Here is a 19,372-nt window from a genome sequence, read left to right as displayed (position 1 = left end):
TTATTTTGAAACTTAATGGAGGTAATATCGGCTTGAAGAGGTATAAAATCCCTTAATTCACGCACCAATCTAGCCAGCAAATCACTTCTCTTCTGAGATCGTCTTCTTCTGAGATCGTCGAATCAACGACTACAATTAATTTTGCTTCTGAGATTGTCGTATTGGCGACTACAATTCAAGAACAAATCAATCGATTTCATTGTTGATTATACAACAGGTACATAATACAATGAATTTCATCTGTTTTCTGTTTGGTGCTCTGGAGTTTTGGTTTAATCTATTGATATTTAGGTCTTCTAATTGAAGAAACTGATTCAATTGTATTTTAATTGATCTATAATTGTATAAACTATTTAATCAAAATTCAAATCGGAATGAATAATCGGAACTTTGAATGAATGTATGTTTCAATTGTTTCCTGTGCAGTTAGTTAGTATAAAGTTATTTTGATTTGTAAAATTGTATAAATTAGTTCTAGTTGAATTGCGATTTGAATATGTATAATTCATTGATAGTTGTAGTTTATGCGGAGTTAGTTTCTGTATAAGTTATTGTTTGTATAAATATAAACTTTCGTATCTGTATTTATATAATTGAACTATTTCAGTGATTAATTGTATAAAATAGTTGGAAGAATAGAGCCATGTTAATTATTGTATAAATTAGTTGTTATAAAGTGATTTTGATTTGTAAAATTGTATAAATTAGTGTATGTATAAATGAATTAATAACAACTGATTTATACTTATATTTAATTGTATACAGGAATGTCTTCCATAGCTATTTTGGTAATGCATTCTGGAAAATGGGATGATGCAAACTGTTATGTTGACTATGTTATTGAGGGAGTTGTTTTCAGAGAAAATGCCTCATTTACAGAGTTGTATAATATAATTACAACTCAACTAGCTGTGGATGTGACTGTGAAGGTACTAAAAATTGAATTTAAGGTTGATCAGAGTAGTACTAGGATGATGATACACATGAGATGGGGGTGCGGATATATGTAATGCTAAAAAAATCTACAAATGAATTTAACAAATACCCCCTTTGTATAACTATTTCTGATAGGTGTTATCAGAACAGTGAACATTGTGAAAGTTCAACTACGGTAGCATCTGGTATTTCTGGATCACTTTGTATAACTGATTTTGAGGAATTTGAAAAACAGAAACTGACAGTTGCAGAGATAGTAAATCCCCTCGATACCTTTCAAATGGAGAAATGCAGTGTGGTGATTACTGATCCATCGCATAAGTATGTAAAGGTAGATCAAGTATACAATAATAAAGCTACATTGAAGTGTGTGATAGAGCAATATGCAATTGCGGAACGATTTCAGTTTAAAACAAAGAGGTCAAATTCAATCAGGTAACATCATTTGTATAAATTTGTTCAACTGTTATTAGGTGTATAATTTTGACTTATCTGTATATATTGGTTATTTTACGTGTAGTTATCTTGTGTGTTTCTCCGATGAATGTGATTGGTTAATGAAGGCCTCAAATATTAACAAATCAGGAATGTTTAGAATAAGAGACTGAACATAAATGTTCACTGAAAGATAGGGTGTATTCACAACGACAAGTAACAAACAATTTAGTTAGAGGAATTGTTAAGCCTAAATTGGTAGATCATAAAAGGAAATACACACCTGCTGACATAAAAAAAGATATGAAGCTGGATCTTGGTGTTGATATAACTTACATGTTGGCTTGGAGAGCTAAAGAAAGGGCTTTGATTTCTTTGAGGGGCACGCCAGGAGGATCCTACAACAAACTACCTGAGTATTTGTATATATTTGGTATTACATATCCAGGATCCCATATACGCTTGCAGAAAACAGATGAAGATAGGTTTATGTACCTATTTGTTGCATTGGATCCTTTCATCAAAGGATTTGACCATTGTCGACCTGTAGTCGTAGTTGATGGGAGTCACCTCCGAGGACCTTATAATGGAACTTTTGTAGCAGCAAGCACGACTGACGGTGCAGGTATATAAATATGTATTTTATATTATATATACATATATGAATTCTGAATGACTATTATACATAACTTTTTGTATATATATTTATAATCTGCAATTCTGTAATTGTATAAATATGCATGTGTAGGTCATATATTTCCACTAGCATACGGTGTCTTAGATTTAGAGAATGATGCCTCTTGGACATGGTTCTTTGAACAACTAAGAGAATCGTATGGGAAAAGGAACAATATGTGTATTGTGTCTGATAGAAACGATAGCATCATAAAGGATGTTACGCAAGTGTATAATGATGTGCAACACTATGCTTGTATGTGGCACCTTTGGAAGAATGTTCAGACAAAGTACAGAAAATCCAATGAAAAATTAAGTCCAGTATTCTATACAATGGCTAAGACGTCCAATCAATCAGATTTTGATAGGCTAATGAAGATAGTAGAGAAGGTAGATATACGAGTAAAGGAATACTTGGAATTAGCTGGATATGATAAGTGGTCTAGGATTTATGCACCAGTTCATCGTGGTTGGTCAATGACATCGAATATCGCAGAAAGTATAAATGCAGCATTAATTTCAGCAAGAGAATTGCCAATTTATGATTTTCTAGAGGAAGTTAGGCTGATGTTTGGCAGATGAAATTGTGATAACAAAAAAGAGGCATCATTCACATTTACTCCCTTGATTGGAAAATTTCAGGAGATACTCAAAATCAATGAAGCAATGAGTACACGACTGATGGTATGGTTTCTATATATTTGTATATATTTGTACATAATAATCTGTTTTGATCCATTTTTGTATATTGTAGGTTTTTCCGTCAACTGAATATGTTCACAATGTCAATAATAAAGGTAGAAATTATATAGTTTGTCTTCAGAAGAAAAGGTGTACTTGTGGAAGCTTTCAGTATGAAGAAATACCATGTGAACATGCTTGGGTTGTTCTGAAGTTCAAGAATTTAGGACCAGATGAGTTCTGCTCGAATTTATACACACCGACAATAGTATTGAAGACTTATGGTTTTCCAATATACCCATTGCCAGATAAAACATAATGGGTGGTCCTTGGATACATAATGACTGATTTAGTTTTGCCTCCAGAATTCAAAAGGCCTCCTGGAAGACCAAGAAAAAAGGCTCACGACAAATCAGCAAGAGAGATGTTTGAATCTAAGGGGACAAATACATGCAGTACATGTGGTATTGCAGGTCACAATAGGTGTTCTTGTAGAAATCAACCTCGAGAAGTTTAGAAATGATTCAATTTGAAATTTCTATGATGATTTTATACATATAATATTGCCTCACTTTTGACATTTGAATATTATTTGAGTTGTATAGATACATGATCACGATTGGTGTTTAACAGATACCCCGTATGTAATACTATTTACAAATGAATTTAACAGGTACCCACTATGTATAACTATTTTCTATAGGTGTTATCAGAACAGTGAATTTTATGAAAGTTGAACTACGTATAAATTAGTGTTCTTATACAAAAGAAAGTAATTGTATAATCTGATTTGGTATACATATACAAAAGATCAATTGTATAATCTGTGTTTGTATAAAGCGAGAAAGAGAGAAAGACAAAAAAAAAACTGGGCATGAGAAAACCGTATTTGTATAATCAAAAGTGTATAGGACGAAAATATATGCATTTGTATCTGTATATACAATCTTCTCCCGCTTTATACAAACACAAAGACAATGTATACATTTGTGTTTGTATAAATTAAGAGAGGGGAGAGAAGGGGACGAAAATATATGTATATATATAATTTTCTCTCGCTTTATATAAATACAAACGCATTTTATACATTTGCATTTTTGTATAAAGTGAGAGAGGTGAGTGAGGGAGCAAGATGTGGGAGAGTGGTGAGCGAGATCTTGGAGAGGGGAGGGAGGGGAACGAAAATATATGCATATATACAATTTCTCTTGATTTATACAAACAAAAACACATTTTATAGATTTGTGTTTTTGTATAAAGTGAGAGAGGGAAACGAATATATAGGTATATATACAATTTTCTATAGTAATAATTGTGTTTGTATAATGATTTCTCAATTAAGTTGTATAATTATTCAAAAATTATTGTATAATATGTCAAACTATTCATCTATATAAATTAGTATATATCAGTTTATATTCACGAAAAAAATTGTATAATATATGAAACATCAACAAATAAAAACGCAAATCTGAGTTCATTAAACAAAATAATAGAGCCAACAAAATGTTGCTCCCATCAAACTGGAATATTCAAAAAGTATTACTGCTAATACAAGATTCCAAACAAACATAAAAAAAAAGTACAATAAAACTAAGTGACTGTGATACGTTCACTACTATCCACATCAACGTTTGATCTGATTGGCTTGGCTGGTGCCTCACTGTCACTAATCCCCTCAGCTTGATTTTTGCGCATGCCATAATTCCACAACAGTGCTGCATATCTGCTACGCATAAAATCAGGATCAAATGGACCTGTTAGAATGCCATTGCCATCACTCAAGAACTCTGCATATGCCGAAATGTATAGACCACAATTCCTATATACAAATACATAAAAATACAAGGTATTTTTCAACAGTTGAATTATGAAAAAGGTCATCAAAAAAGGACAAGTGTATAATAACTTACAAGCTGCCATGAGGTTGCTGAGGGATATCATTCACATAAATTCTGTAATACTTCCCTGTTTTTTTCATCTTCCCATTTATTTTTTTTGTCAGCTCCTCAAACGCTTTATTACCCTACGGATAATCCATATACATTCCAGATTCTACTAAGTCAAAGTCGATTCGCTCAATTATTGTAGAGAATGGCTCTTCAGATAGAATGTAGGAATGTATGAAATACAAAATTCCAAACTTTAATGCATCATCAGCATTGTCACCCCATACCTTATTATTAAAACTTTGAGCAAATTCTGCTTTCGATACACTTTTTTTTCTGGAAAATACATTTGAAGAAGTCTATTTGGTTCTTCAGTGTTGAACACAAATTCTGACAGATCATCATTGCATTTAAGCCCAGAAACAAGACAGAAATCTCTACGGGTGAAACGTAGAGTGGTACCATTTATGTAAATCATAATGGCATTAGCAGAACTACCCTCCACCTCTCGCAACATAAAATATCTAAACAGTTGTGCTTGAACATGACAACGATGCATGCTTGATATTTGAGCAAAACAAGATGATGAGCAAAATTGATTGAACACAACTTCGGGCAATGTGGAGCGTNATTTTGAATTAATTATTTAACTAAATCGATCATCTTTCAAAAGACTTAAAAGAACAAATTTTGAGAAGTATCTTACTTGGATCGTAGGTCAATATTTCCCCTTTTCCCTTCTTTTAAAATAGTTTCAAACTATAAAATAGTTCAATGTTGCAAGTCGAGTTAAGTTAAAATTATTTTAGCCAAATAATTAATTGTCGGATAACCACATTAGTGGACATTCTAGGTGCTTTTGAAACCTTCCTAGAATATTAATAAGAACCTCGAACTCTTTTTAAAGTTTTCACAGTGATTTCTGTTTTAGTCTTTTGAAAACAATAGTTTTTTCTTAATTTTTCTTAAAAATTAAGTGGCGACTCTTAAAACCAGTCAAAATATATTTTCTACAATAAAACACTCACTAGTTCAAATGACTAGTTTCCGGACGTCACGGTCATTCCTCATCATTTCATCAAATTCTCAACTCCAAACTCACATGTGAGGCTTTAGTTTCACTAGTTCATTTTTAGGGTCGTTACATATATTCAAACAGTTACAGATAGGCATAGAACTTTAGATCTGAACTTCAAATATATATACATTTATATATTATACAAATTACCTCAATTCTTCCAAAATGTAGTTGTTCAACTGAATCAAATTGGGCATTTTCTTTATTACTTGTAGATGCAATATCTTTTCCTTTACGCTTCTTCTTTGAAATCAAAACATCAACTGATTTGTCTTGTTTATTGCTTGTAGATGCAATCTCTTTTACTTTACGCTTCTTCTTTGAAGTCAAAACATCAACTGATTTGTCTTCTTTATGTTTATCCATTTTTTGGTCTTTCCTTTTGATTTTGCAACATGCATGACTTCTTTCATCTTCAATGGGGTATTACCAGACTTCGACATACCCTCTTGTTGATTAATTTGAGATTTAGCAATGGACCCTGAAATTTCTTGGAAATCCTGAGTTAAACCCAAAGAAAAAGATGGAAAATCATCCAAAAACTCTTGATTCGATTGTATACCTCTAGTGATTCTCTTAGAAGGTGTTTCTTCTTCATCCATGATTTTGAATGTATAAAATCAAAAAACTGAAAAGGAACAAAAACATTCACAGTAATATACAAAAACAAAAGCAATGAAATAAGTATGAAACCGAAAAAATAATTACCTAAAAAATCTGAGAGAACAAATTGAGAGGGAGAGACTGAAATTTTGAATTTTGGGTGAAAAAGGGTAAAAGAAAAATTATGCAGAGATCACAAGTAGCGTGTGAAGCCGGGTAAAAAAAGGCATGCTTAAACAAAAACTGACAACCGTAATTATGACAAAAAGTAAGTGGCGAATGGTAAATAAAGCAAACAGTAGCTATTTTAAGTAATTTATTGATATAAGTTAGTTTTTTCATGTAATTTTCCCTATAATTAACTTGTGCTCCAAATATTTATTTAGTCCCAAAATATAATTATCTAAGGTGTTTCTTAAAAAAAATAACACAAAATATGAGATGAGTACTGATGACACAAAAATATTCAATAAAAAATAATAATGAAATCATCATATAAAATAAATATTGTAAAGTCATAATGAAAATGATTGTACTTTAAAAGTACTAAATCATTCTAAAATAAGTTTAATAAGTATTAGTTACATTACTAAATATTTAAGGAAAATTAAAATTAGATTATGTATTTTAATTGTCTAATCCAATGTAAAACTAAAGAACAAATATTCAATATTATTGTCATTCTTAGTGTTGAATTGATCTTCTTTTTGCATTAGTATTAATTTAATTTTGATTTAAGTTTTATTATAGTTGTCAACATCTATGAACTATAATCTTTATTGGACCATTCCGAATTCTAAGTTTTAAACTTGAAATAATATATTAAAAGATAAAAACTATGAAATAGTATAAGAAATATTTTAAAATTATATCAAAGTAAATATTTTTATGTATAAAATAAAATTTTAAAATTACATATATAATGTTGGGTTGGTTTGGTCTCGGGTTGGTTTTTTTTAGTTAAAACCAAACCAACCCAAATATAGTTGGGGTTTTTTTTTTCCAATACCAAATCAAACCACTAGTAGGGTTTTTTTTTCAATTTGACTCAATTTGCGGTTTGGTTCAGTTTTCGGTTCGATTTTGTACACCTCTAACCCCACGAATGCCTATGGTGGTGAGTTTCAACACATGATATTTGCTAGCTGCTTGTACTCTTTGAAAATGTTGGTGGCCGTCTGTTGAATCAGCTGACAGGGGTGTGGTAACATTTTTGGAGAGTTTGGGCAATATAAACTGTCATTCTAAACCCTTTAAGTGTTTTTTTTAAGGAAAAACTATATAATTAGACACATTTCACTATCATATATACTATTATTATTATTTATACTTTCAAAATATTATGTATCTTTACCACTAATTAAGAGTTTCCTATGTATCTTATACTAAGATACATGTATTTTTGCTATCAGATGCACAAAATAGGGAGAGAGACCAGCGATATTTGCTATGTATTCCAGATACTTGAGAATCCACTTGGATGCAATATATCTAAAGCAAATTAAACCTAAATTTGACCCATGTATCTGATATACATGTATTCGGAGGCACCAAAATCTGATAAAATACGTAATATTGCAAACTAGAGTGTATCTAAGTAATTAGCTCCTAACTAAACTACGGGATTTACATAAGTTCCCTTTTTTTTAATGTATATTTTCCATTGTTCTGTTTTTCCCTTCGTGAAGGGCAAGAATAATTTTTAAATCTTTGATGTATGTTGGTGGTTGATACAGTTTTTAGTCGAGTTACATTTTCTATTTGATTCAGTGAAGCACCATTGATGTCGTGTTCAGAACACGTTTATGTACTTAGGCTTTGTGCTGAATATGGTGGTTCTGTTTTCAAACCTTTTGTTGGAGGTACGATATTGTTGAACGTAATACAGTCAAACTTCTCTATAATGGTGTCATTTGTCTAGAATTTTTTTTTTATTGTTGTATCAAAATGTTGTTATAGAGAATATATATATAGTGTGTAACCTAATATGAAAAATCAAGAATTACGCCTTGCCTTGTATCAGGTTATGTACATCACACTTCCATTGAACTAAATAAAATAGAACATGCATTATCAAGCTGATTGGATTGTATTATAACAACCTCCAAAGTTTTATTACAAGACTTTGAGTACGATTCGAAAAAAACACACAAAAAAGCTAAAGAGAGAGAAAATGGACACGATTCATGATTAAGTAGGATCAATCTCGACCTATCTTATTCTTGTCCACATGATTGTGCTACTACCTAGGGGTGTACATGGTCAGGTTGATTCGGGTTTTTCAAATATCAAACCAAACTATTTGTGTCAGATTTTTAAATTTATAAACCAAATCAATAAAACTTGGGTTTTTCAACCTCGGGCTTTTTCGGATTTTTTCGGGTTTCGAGTTTTTTCGGGTTTTTTGGCTAAAGTATTCATAAAAACATATAATTTACTTGTACGTCAAATATTTCTCCAGTCCTACCAAAATACAACTAATTAAGGTCTTTCTTAAGAATACAACACAAACAATGATATGATTAATGCACTAAAATATCTAAAAAAAATTAATAATAATGAAATCGCGTAAAACAAATATTGCAAATTAACAAGTCATAATGAAAATGATCATAATTTAAAAGTACTAAATCATGCTAAAATAAGTTTAATAAATATTAGTTACATGACTAAATATTAAAGGAAATTAAAATTAGATTTTGTACTTTAATTGTCTAAACCAATGTAAAATCAAAGAACAAATATTCAATATTATTGTCATTCTTAGTGTTAAATTGATTTTTTTTTTTTTAGCATTAGTATTAATTTGATTTTGATTTAAGTTTTATTATAATTACCAACATCTATGGACTATAATCTTTATGGAACTATTCAAAATTCTAAGTTTCAAACTTGAAATAATATATTAAAAGATAAAAACTATAAAAAAAGTATAAGAAATATTTAAAAATTATATAAAAGTAAATAATTTTATGTATAAAATAAAATTTTAAAATTATATATATAATGTCGGGTTGATTTGGTCTCGGGTTGATTTTTTTTAGTTAAAACCAAACCAACCCAAATATAGTCGGGTTTTTTTTTCAACACCAAACCAAGTTAAACCAACCACTAGTCGAAATTTTTTTTCGATTGGACTCAATTTACGGTTTAGTTCGGTTTTCGGTTCGATTTTGTACACTCCTACTACTATCATATATTATGATATGGAAAACGAATCTCTTTCATTAACGTCACTTCACCCTGCATCGTCACATTAAAACAAACATTAACCAAGAAATTTACTATCCAGAAACTCCTTCTATTATTGTATATATATATATATATATATATATATATATAATAGAAGGAGTTTCTAGAGTAGGGGTAATTAATTGTAAAGAAACCTGAAAAGTGGATTTAAGTCGGATTTAAAACAAAAAGCTATTCCTCTTATATATATTTACGGTTATGCCACTAGTCGAAATAATTATATTGTATATTAGGGGTTGAAGTGTCCCACATCTACTGGAGAAGGGATGGGTAGTTTCTTTATATGATCTTGGACAAGTCTTTGTTTGTGAGCTAACTTTTGAGTTTATGTTATAGACTCAATATTTATTTCATAATTTGACATGGTATATCAGAACTAGATTCATCCTAGTTTATTGTTCATCTGGTTGTTGAGTTCCACTTCGATTGTTTTTTTTTTGAAAAATAACTTGTATTTTATTTATTTTCTAGTGTTCAGTAAGTAAGAAAGAAAACATTATCCAAAAATATTTATATGTAATCTAGTAAAATACTATAGAAATGAGATAGGGTGGGAAATGATGTTCGGGAGTGATGAAGAGTGTGATGGTCAAGGGTTTGAGCTTACAATTTCGGCGCAATGAATTTAGAATGTCTACTTAATAGAACTTATTTTCTCTAATTCGTATCAAACACATCTTAAATGTTTTAACTTTTAAGATTGAATTAGGCTAATGTAAACTAAAAACATACTTGGAGCAGTCAACAGAGGGGCTGATCTCAAAAGGAATCTTGACACCACAAACTCCAGAGAGACCAGCAGCTTTGCCAAAATCAATGCCTTTATAGTATTAGCAGCTTTTTTGACACATCTACATGATTTTCTACGCTCATGTGGTGTTTTACAAAGCTTAAGCAAATCTTTAATGACACCACAACAGCCTCCTATTGGGCCACGGTTTTGCAAATAAGGAAGGCAATTCACCACCCCAACCTGTATTTGGCAAGAAGTCACTGCCTCTGCATGGGGTGCAAATGTAATCAACATGCACAAAACCACCAAACATGCAATCTTGACAAACATTTTCATTCTTTAAAGAGAAATTGAGAGAATAGTGTGAGGAGTGTTGGGTAGAAAAAACTAGTGACAAACTTAGGGTTTTTATAGAGGAAATTAATTGGAAGTACTAAAGATGATGAAGTGGCCGAGGAATTTATTCCAAGGCACCAACTGATATAACTGATAAAGCAAAATTAGATGATAGTTTCAAATCGATTAATCCCAAACTTAACTTAAAAAAATATAATTTACTCTAAATTTATTTGGTTTATTATTTTTTCAATCCAAAAATCAGAAACTCAAATCAAAATTTTCATATTTAATAGGAAAAACTATATAATTAGACATACTTCACTACCATATATATTATTATTACTCATACTTTTAAATATTAGTATGTATTTTTACCACTAATTAAGAATTTTCTATGTATCTTACACTTAGATACATATGTTTTTGCTATCTGATACACAAAAATATGGAGAGAGGCGAGCAAGATTCGTATGTATCTGGAATGATTTGCATGTATATGGAATACCCGATATATGAGAGGATGGCGAGTGAGATGGGAGAGACGCGAGGGAAGCGAGCGAGATTTCTATCACAGATAGATACATGTGAATCCACTTGGATACAATGTATCTAGAACCAATTACACCTAAATTTGACCCCGTGTTTCCAAGATACATGTATTTGGATGTATCTTAAGTAATTAGGCGCTCCTAAACTAGTCAGATTTATAAAAGTTCTTCTATTTAATTAGAGCAAATTTTAGGTTTAGCAAACATAAAAATCATATTTGTATGTTATAACAATGGTTTGTATAATTGCGCTCTATAGCAAACTTTATGTTCGCTATGACTATTAATCTTTATATTTCGATATACATATACATAAAAAATATGTATTTGGGTCTATTTGTATATTTCGGTATACTAATGGGACCTGCATTTGTATATTTCGGTATACAAATGGGACCTGCATTTGTATATTTCGGTATACAAATGGGTCCTGCATTTGTATATTTCAGTCTATTTGTTTTGGTATACAAATGGGTCTTGCATTTGTATATTTCGGTCTATTTGTATATTTTGGTATACAAATGGAATGGCAAACAACATGGAATGTTTGCTGCGAATTACAAATAAAAGAAACTATGACTATATATAACATTTAATTTGAATTAATAGTTTGTTATTTCATACAATTTTCCCTTTTTCCTATTTGGTATTAAATAAGTGATTATATTTACAAAAGTGGGCTAGCCTAAAGTCCTAAAGCCCACTAACAAAATCCGCAACAGTGAAAAGAAATATTGTTTAATTCGATAAACATTTTGTTTAATTTCCTCATAACGATGTTATTGGTCCAACTCCCTATTATTTTGGACTAGAACACATATTTCTATGAGGAATTACTATAAGTAGCTATAATTTGGGTTATGATTATAAATAGTAGATATAGTTTGCCTAATTATAATTCATAACAATAATTTTAAAAAATAGAGCTGAAATCGAGACAAATAAAAAATAGAGACAAGCATGGTGTATCTCATATACAATTTGTATTTTAATTGCAATTGAGATACACAGATACACATATACTTAATTTCTCTTCTATCTCTCTCAAATCTCGCCGCCTCTCTGCCAAACTCACATACAGATACACATATTAGCTTTAAAATTGATATATAGATACACAAATACAATTGCATTAGTCCTAAAATAAATACATAGATAGAGTCTACTTCAATTTTTTGTGACACACAGATAAAAGAAATATTGATAATTTGAATATTGTATCATCCCTGAAATAAATAGACAAATATAGTCTATTCAAATTTTTTTGATTCACAAATGAAAAAAACTTTAATACATATTTTTTTTGAATATTGTATCAATCCTAAAATTAATACACGCATAATAATTGTTACTTTTTTCTTTTATAATAGTTGTATTAATTTTTTTCGACACACAAATACAATCTGATAATAATTGTGTTAGTTTTTTCAGAAACACAAATTCAATTATTTTTGATACATAGATACAATTAATTTGTATTCATGTTGTCGACCGAAGAAGATACAATTTGATACTAGCTAGTATAACAATTTTTCTGATACACAAATATAATTAATTGTATCAATCTAAGAAGATCAAAAATCACATGTTTGGATAAAAATAATTCAGGTAAAACTTCAATGTGATTTATTAATATAAGAAATGGAAATAGAAAAGAAGAAAGATTCGCACAATGAATTATATAGAGGGAGAGAGTAAGAGGGTGATAAGGGAATTAACGTGTAAGGAGAGAGAAAAGTGGGAATGTATCGAGCGAATGAGGAGAAATTACTATAAAATCTTAAGTATATCTATGTTAGATAATTTTTTGAAAGTAATTATGTATATATAGTATCTATGTTTGATTAGTTATGTAGTTTTTCCTTTTTCTTTCACCCAAAAATTCCGGTATACATTCTAGAAGCTTACACATACCTAATTTTGATTCATAATACTAAGCGTTTGTTTGGATTAACTTTTGGTTATTGGCTTATACGTCAAAAGTTATAAATTTAAAATTCTATGATTTTTTTACTTATTTTTACCATTTTAGCTTAAAATCAAATACTACATAATAGATCATATTATTTTAAAAACATATCCATATCTTAAACCAAATTCTAAGTTAGTTCAAATTAAAGGATCGATTTTCAAGCACATGAGTGATGTTCACGACATACATAAATAGATCAATAATTTCTTGAACCCAAAAGTATTATGCAGATGAGACGATGTATGCCGAATATTACTTTTGTGATATTCATCTTTCTTACTTTCGTTTGAAAAATATATTTCTCATTTTTAATGAACTTCTTTTTCTGGAATTTTTTTTTTCCTATCGCTACTTAATTTCCTAGAAGAAGATTCTCTGAATTTTCCACTTACGTCGCTGCTTGGCAAATGATGCCAAATTAAACAAATTGCTGAACAAACATGACTAATTGGCAGATGATTCCAAAGCTCATTTTCTTGATAAGATGGCCAAATAATAGAGATCACAAAGAATTTATAAATTTGATTTTTCAAATTAGGACATAATTTGTTGTCCAGTAAAAGCAAAACTGTAGCAAAATATCATGAGTTACTGAAGAAAAGTCAAATGATAAAGAAATTAATAAGAAACTTTTGTGACTATTTTTTTTTCTTTTAAAAATCTATTTAGGATATTACAGTACAATACTGTATGACTCAATTTAGTTCTGAAACTAATCATCGAGTCCAAAACATCTCCACTGAAAATATCTTCCTTCAACAAATAATAATCTCTTACTTTTTCTATTTTTAATGAATGAATGTATTATAGATTTAAAATTTACTTCCTCACAATTCTTCTTTTATTCACAACTAATATACACCTCACTACACTACTTGTACAGCCATTGTCACAAGAAATTGCTCTTTTCGATCCATTTTACTTGTCATGTTTTATTTTTGTATGCCTTTAAAAACTATTAACTACAAAGTTTAGGGTCAAATTACCACTGAAAGAAAGAAGACCCCTATTATTTATAGGTGCGGAAAATCTTTCAAAAGAGTAAACAAGAAAATAGTGGGAGAGGAACTTACGTAAATTCCATTAGTTTAGGAGCTAATTATTTAGATACAATTTAGTTTATAATATTTAATTTTTTATTAGATTTCGGTGCCTCCAGATACATCTATATACATGTATCTCAGATATAGATGTATTGGTGTGATACTGTGATTCACATGTATTCAAGATCCGTACGAATCTTGCTTCTCCTCCCTCTCCAATCTCACTCGCACCTCTCCTATTTTTGTGTATATGGTAGCAAAAATACATGTATCTAAGTGTATTTTCTTTAAGATATGGTAAGATATGTAATATTTTGAAAGTACAGATAATAATAGTAGTATATATAGTAGTGAAATATGTCTAATTATATAGTTTTTATCGTACGAACATGAGATCATTGGTTCATACGTAGAAATTTTATAGTTTTTATGGAACTGTTAAAAGAAATTGTGGCAACTTTTCATCTATATATTTCCAAGACGGAAGAGTAACGCAATTTAACATATACATTAACAGAAGTGACACCAGGATTAAGAGTTTGGGGGTTCTAAATTTCTTTAATAACTGTCAATTAATTTTGTTAGGGGTTCACAAATTAATATACACATATATTTAATTAATTTTCTAGTACAAAATATAGGGTCTACAGAAAAGCTACTAGATTCGTCCGAACCCATAAATCCCCACCTAGCTCTATCTCTGTACATTAATATTCTTAATATTGCATTGCCGATATCTCTAACATTTTTCACTCATCTTAATAATAAAAACCACATAGTTTATATATTAGTTGAAGGAGACCTAATTTACAGGTAATGAAAAAATATGTTCTTGAATCTTCACTTAGTAAAATAATTAAATATATTCATAGTCAATAATGATCTCAGACTCAAACTATAGTTGCTTAAGAGAAAAAAAAACATTGCTCACACATGGCTTTTTAGAACAACACTATGGCTTTAGCATCTTAGGAGATGTTGCTTCTTGGAAGATGATGCCAAAGACCAATCGATATATAACCAAAAAACTTGACTTAGCATATGAATCCAAACAAGATTTTTCTTCATGCCTTGGCCACGTGATGATGATTGATGGGTAAGATGGCCAAGTGATAAAGATCATAATGAGATTATAATTTGGATTTTTCCTTTATGTAGTGGCCATTTTCCACAGATCAAGACATTTGTGAAAGCAAACAACAGAGGAATAATCAATAATGTGAGTTACTGACGAAAAGTCTAATGGTACATGGCTAATTAAAAGCCATCGAACGTAGACATGGAGAATTCTAGGGGCGAGCGTTCGGGCCATTCGTAATTAAATGGGAAAATTGTATGAANGGCCATTTTCCACAGATCAAGACATTTGTGAAAGCAAACAACAGAGGAATAATCAATAATGTGAGTTACTGACGAAAAGTCTAATGGTACATGGCTAATTAAAAGCCATCGATCGTAGACATGGAGAATTCTAGGGGCGAGCATTCGGGCCATTCGTAATTAAATGGGAAAATTGTATGAAATAGCAAACTATTAATTCAAATTAAATGTTATAGTCATAGTTTCTTTTATTTGTAATTCGCAGCAAACATTCCATGTTTTTTGCCATCCCATTTGTATACCAAAATATACAAATAGATCGAAATATACAAATACAAAACCCATTTGTATACCAAAATATACAAATAGACCGAAATATATAAATGCAGGACCCATTTGTATATAGAAATATACAAAGGGCAGGACCTATTTGTATACCGAAATATACAAATAGACCCAGATACATATTTTTTATGTATATGTATACCGAACTATACAGATTAATAGTCATAGCGAACATAAAATTTGCTATGGAGCGCAATTATACAAACCATAGTTATAGCATACAAATATGATTTTTATGTTTGCTAAACCTAAAATTTACTCTAATTAAATAAAGGAACTTATATAAATCTGACTAGTCTATGAGCGCCTAATTACTTAAGATACATCCAAATACATGTATCTTGGAAACACGGGGTCAAATTTAGGTGTAATTTGTTCTAGATACATTGTATTCAAGTGGATTCACATGTATTTATCTGTGATAGAAATCTCGCTCGCTTCCCTCGTGTCTCTCCCATCTCACTCGCCACCCTATCATATATCGGGTATCCCATATACATGCAAATCACTCCAGATGCATACGAATCTTGCTCGCCTCTCTCCATATTTTTGTGTATCAGATAGCAAAAACACATGTATCTAAGTGTAAGATACATAGAAAATTCTTAATTAGTGGTAAAATACATAATATTTTAAAAGTATGAGTAACAATAATATATATGGTAGTGAAGTATGTCTAATTATATAGTTTTTCCTATTAAATATGAAAATTTTGATTTGAGTTTTTGATTTTTGGATTGAAAAAATAATAAACCAAATAAATTTAGAGTAAATTATATTTTTTTAAGTTAAGTTTGGGATTAATCGATTTGAAACTGTCATCTAATTTTGCTTTATCAGTTATATCAATAGGTGCCTTGGAATAAATTCCTCAGCCACTTCATCATCTTTAGTTCCAATTAATTTCCTCTATAAAAACCCTAAGTTTGTCACTAGTGTTTTCTACCCAACACTCCTCACACTATTCTCTCAATTTCTCTTTAAAGAATGAAAATGTTTGTCAAGATTGCATGTTTGGTGGTTTTGTGCATGTTGATTACATTTGCACCCCATGCAGAGGCAGTGACTTGTGGCCAAATACAGGTTGGGGTGGTGAATTGCCTTCCTTATTTGCAGAACCGTGGCCCAATAGGAGGCTGTTGTGGTGTCATTAAAGATTTGCTTAAGCTTTGTAAAACACCACATGAGCGTAGAAAATCATGTAGATGTGTCAAAAAAGCTGCTAATACTATAAAAGGCATTGATTTTGGCAAAGCTGCTGGTCTCTCTGGAGTTTGTGGTGTCAAGATTCCTTTTGAGATCAGCCCCTCTGTTGACTGCTCCAAGTATGTTTTTAGTTTACGTTAGCCTAATTCAATCTTAAAAATTAGAACATTTAAGGTGTGTTTGATACGAATTAGAGAAAACAAATTCTATTAAGTAGACATTCTAAATTCATTGCGCCAAAATTGTAAGCTCAAACCCTTGACCATCACACTCTTCATCACTCCCGAACTTCATTTCCCACCCTATCTCATCCCTATAGTATTTTACTAGATTACATATAAATATTTTTGGATAATGTTTTCTTTCTTACTTACTGAACACTAGAAAATAAAAAAAATACAAATTATTTTTCAAAAAAAAAACAATCAAAGTGGAACGATCAACAACCAAATGAACAATAAACTACGATGAATCTAGTTTTGATATACCATGTCAAATTATGAAATAAATATCGAGTCTATGACATAAACTCAAAAGTTAGCTCACAAGCAAAGACTTATCCAAGATCATATAAAGAGACCACTATCCCTTCTCCAGTAGATGTGGGACACTTCAACCCCTAATATACAATATAATTATTTCAACTAGTGGCATAACCGTAAATATATATAAGAGGAATAACTTTTTTTTAAAAAATCCGACTTAAATCCAGTTTTGAGCTTTCTGTACAATTAATTACCCCTACTCTAGAAACTCCTTCTGTTATTGTATATATATGTAGCTAGGTAGTAAATTTCTTGGTTAATGTTTGTTTTAATGTGACAATGCAGGGTGAAGTGACGTTAATGAAAGAGATTCATTTTCCATATCATAATATATGGTAGTAGCACAATCATGTGGACAAGAATAAGATAGGTCGAGATTGATCCTGCTTAATCACGGATCGTGTCCGTTTTCTCTCTCTTTAGCTTCTTTGTGTGTTTTTTTTTTTAACCGTACTCGAAGTCTTGTAATAAAACTTTGGAGGTTTGTTATAATACAATCCAACCTTGATAATGCATGTTCTATTTTATTCAGTTCCAATGGAAGTGTGATGTGCATAACCTGATACAAGGCAAGGCGTAATTCTTGATTTTTCATATTAGGTTACACACTATATATTCTCTATAGCAACATCTTGATACAACAACAACAAAAAATTCTAGACAAATGACACCATTATAGAGAAGTTTGACTGTATTTCGTTCAACAATATTGTACCTAGCTTCAACAAAAGGTTTGAAAACAGAACCACCATATTCAGCACAAAGCCTAAGTACATAAACGTGTTCTGAACACGACATCAAATGGTGCTTCACTGAATCAAATAGAAAATGTAACTCGACTAAAAACTGTATCAACCACCAACATACATGAAAGATTTAAAAATTATTCTGGCCCTTCAGGAAGGGAAAAAAAGAACAATGGAAAATATAAATTAAAAAAAAAGGGAACTTATGTAAATCCCTTAGTTTAGTTAGGAGCTAATTGTTGGGTTTTAAAAGTGTGAACAGGAAATGAAGGGTTGTGATTATGCCGAAGAGTTGTAACCTTTATGAAAGGTTGTGTCCTTTCTAAAGGATTGTGACCGTTTGAAAGGTTGTGCCTTTTCCAAAATGTTGTGACCTTTCTGAAAGGTTGTCTTCTTTCCAAAGAGTTGTGACCTTCACCCCTTGTTGGCTATAAATGGAGAGGTTTTCTCCCATTTTTCTAAATCGAATTCTTCCCTTCTCTTGCATACATTTCTTCCAAAATAAAATCAATCGATCGTGTCTCTGTGTGTGATTCGTTGTTGTCATTTTGAGTTCGTTGAGATTATTGAAGTTTGAGGTACCGCTACTTCTTTAATGGTTAATCCGTTTTATCTTGGAAGGAATTAATCTGCAACCTCGGGTACTTGAGGGGATTAAATTTCTTAAAGACACATAGTATAATCTGTGGACTCAATTGCAATTAAGATACAAATTGTATATGAGATACACCATGCTCGTCTCTATTCTCTATTTGTCTCGATTTCAGCTCTCCTCTCTAAAATTATTGTTATGAATTATAATTAGGCAAACTATATCTACTATTTATAATCATAACCCAAATTATAGCTACTTATAGTAATTCCTCATAGAAATATGTGTTCTAGTCCAAAATAATAGGGAGTCATCTTTATGAGGAAATTAAACAAAATGTTTATCGAATTAAACAATATTTCTTTTTACTGTTACGGATTTTGTTAGTGGGCTTTAGGACTTTAGGCTAACCCACTTTTGTAAATATCATCACT

At 30.6% G+C, this 19,372-nt stretch overlaps 3 protein-coding genes and 1 pseudogene across 3 annotated transcripts; 3 read left to right on the top strand and 1 right to left on the bottom strand.

Moving 5' to 3' along the window:
• The first annotated feature begins 767 nt into the window (after positions 1-767).
• LOC125864153 (uncharacterized) lies at positions 768-2,004 on the top strand. Its single transcript, XM_049544075.1, has 3 exons — positions 768-929; positions 1,082-1,371; positions 1,569-2,004. The coding sequence occupies exons 1-3, from the start codon at positions 768-770 to the stop codon at positions 2,002-2,004; spliced, it is 888 nt and encodes a 295-aa protein (XP_049400032.1).
• A 519-nt stretch (positions 2,005-2,523) lies between these two features.
• On the top strand, positions 2,524-3,244 carry LOC125866297 (uncharacterized; annotated as a pseudogene).
• Positions 3,245-9,481: 6,237 nt separating this feature from the next.
• Positions 9,482-10,709, bottom strand: LOC125866298 (non-specific lipid-transfer protein 1-like). The gene is made up of 2 exons (XM_049546636.1): positions 10,282-10,709; positions 9,482-9,540 (listed from the first exon to the last, which is right to left on the bottom strand). The coding sequence occupies exons 1-2, from the start codon at positions 10,616-10,618 to the stop codon at positions 9,536-9,538; spliced, it is 342 nt and encodes a 113-aa protein (XP_049402593.1). The 5' UTR covers positions 10,619-10,709; the 3' UTR covers positions 9,482-9,535.
• Positions 10,710-16,671: 5,962 nt separating this feature from the next.
• Positions 16,672-18,131, top strand: LOC125866085 (non-specific lipid-transfer protein 2-like). The gene is made up of 2 exons (XM_049546377.1): positions 16,672-17,174; positions 17,886-18,131. Exons 1-2 carry the CDS (start codon positions 16,837-16,839, stop codon positions 17,893-17,895), a joined length of 348 nt encoding a protein of 115 aa, XP_049402334.1. The 5' UTR covers positions 16,672-16,836; the 3' UTR covers positions 17,896-18,131.
• Positions 18,132-19,372: the final 1,241 nt, after the last annotated feature.

This window comes from Solanum stenotomum, chromosome 5, assembly GCF_019186545.1.
Source record: "Solanum stenotomum isolate F172 chromosome 5, ASM1918654v1, whole genome shotgun sequence".
NCBI lineage: Eukaryota > Viridiplantae > Streptophyta > Magnoliopsida > Solanales > Solanaceae > Solanum > Solanum stenotomum.
The sequence above is the reverse complement of the archived record's forward strand: the minus strand, read 5'-3'. Positions and strand labels throughout refer to the sequence as shown.

Bases quoted from the DNA above. Each gene is read 5' to 3' on its own strand.
- LOC125866298 (XM_049546636.1), bottom strand. From the start codon at position 10,618: ATGAAAATGTTTGTCAAGATTGCATGTTTGGTGGTTTTGTGCATGTTG.
- LOC125864153 (XM_049544075.1), top strand. From the start codon at position 768: ATGTCTTCCATAGCTATTTTGGTAATGCATTCTGGAAAATGGGATGAT. The intron at 930-1,081 runs GTACTAAAAATT...AGGTGTTATCAG, and splicing joins CTGTGGATGTGACTGTGAAG to AACAGTGAACATTGTGAAAG. The intron at 1,372-1,568 runs GTAACATCATTT...ACTGAAAGATAG, and splicing joins AAGAGGTCAAATTCAATCAG to GGTGTATTCACAACGACAAG.
- LOC125866085 (XM_049546377.1), top strand. From the start codon at position 16,837: ATGAAAATGTTTGTCAAGATTGCATGTTTGGTGGTTTTGTGCATGTTG.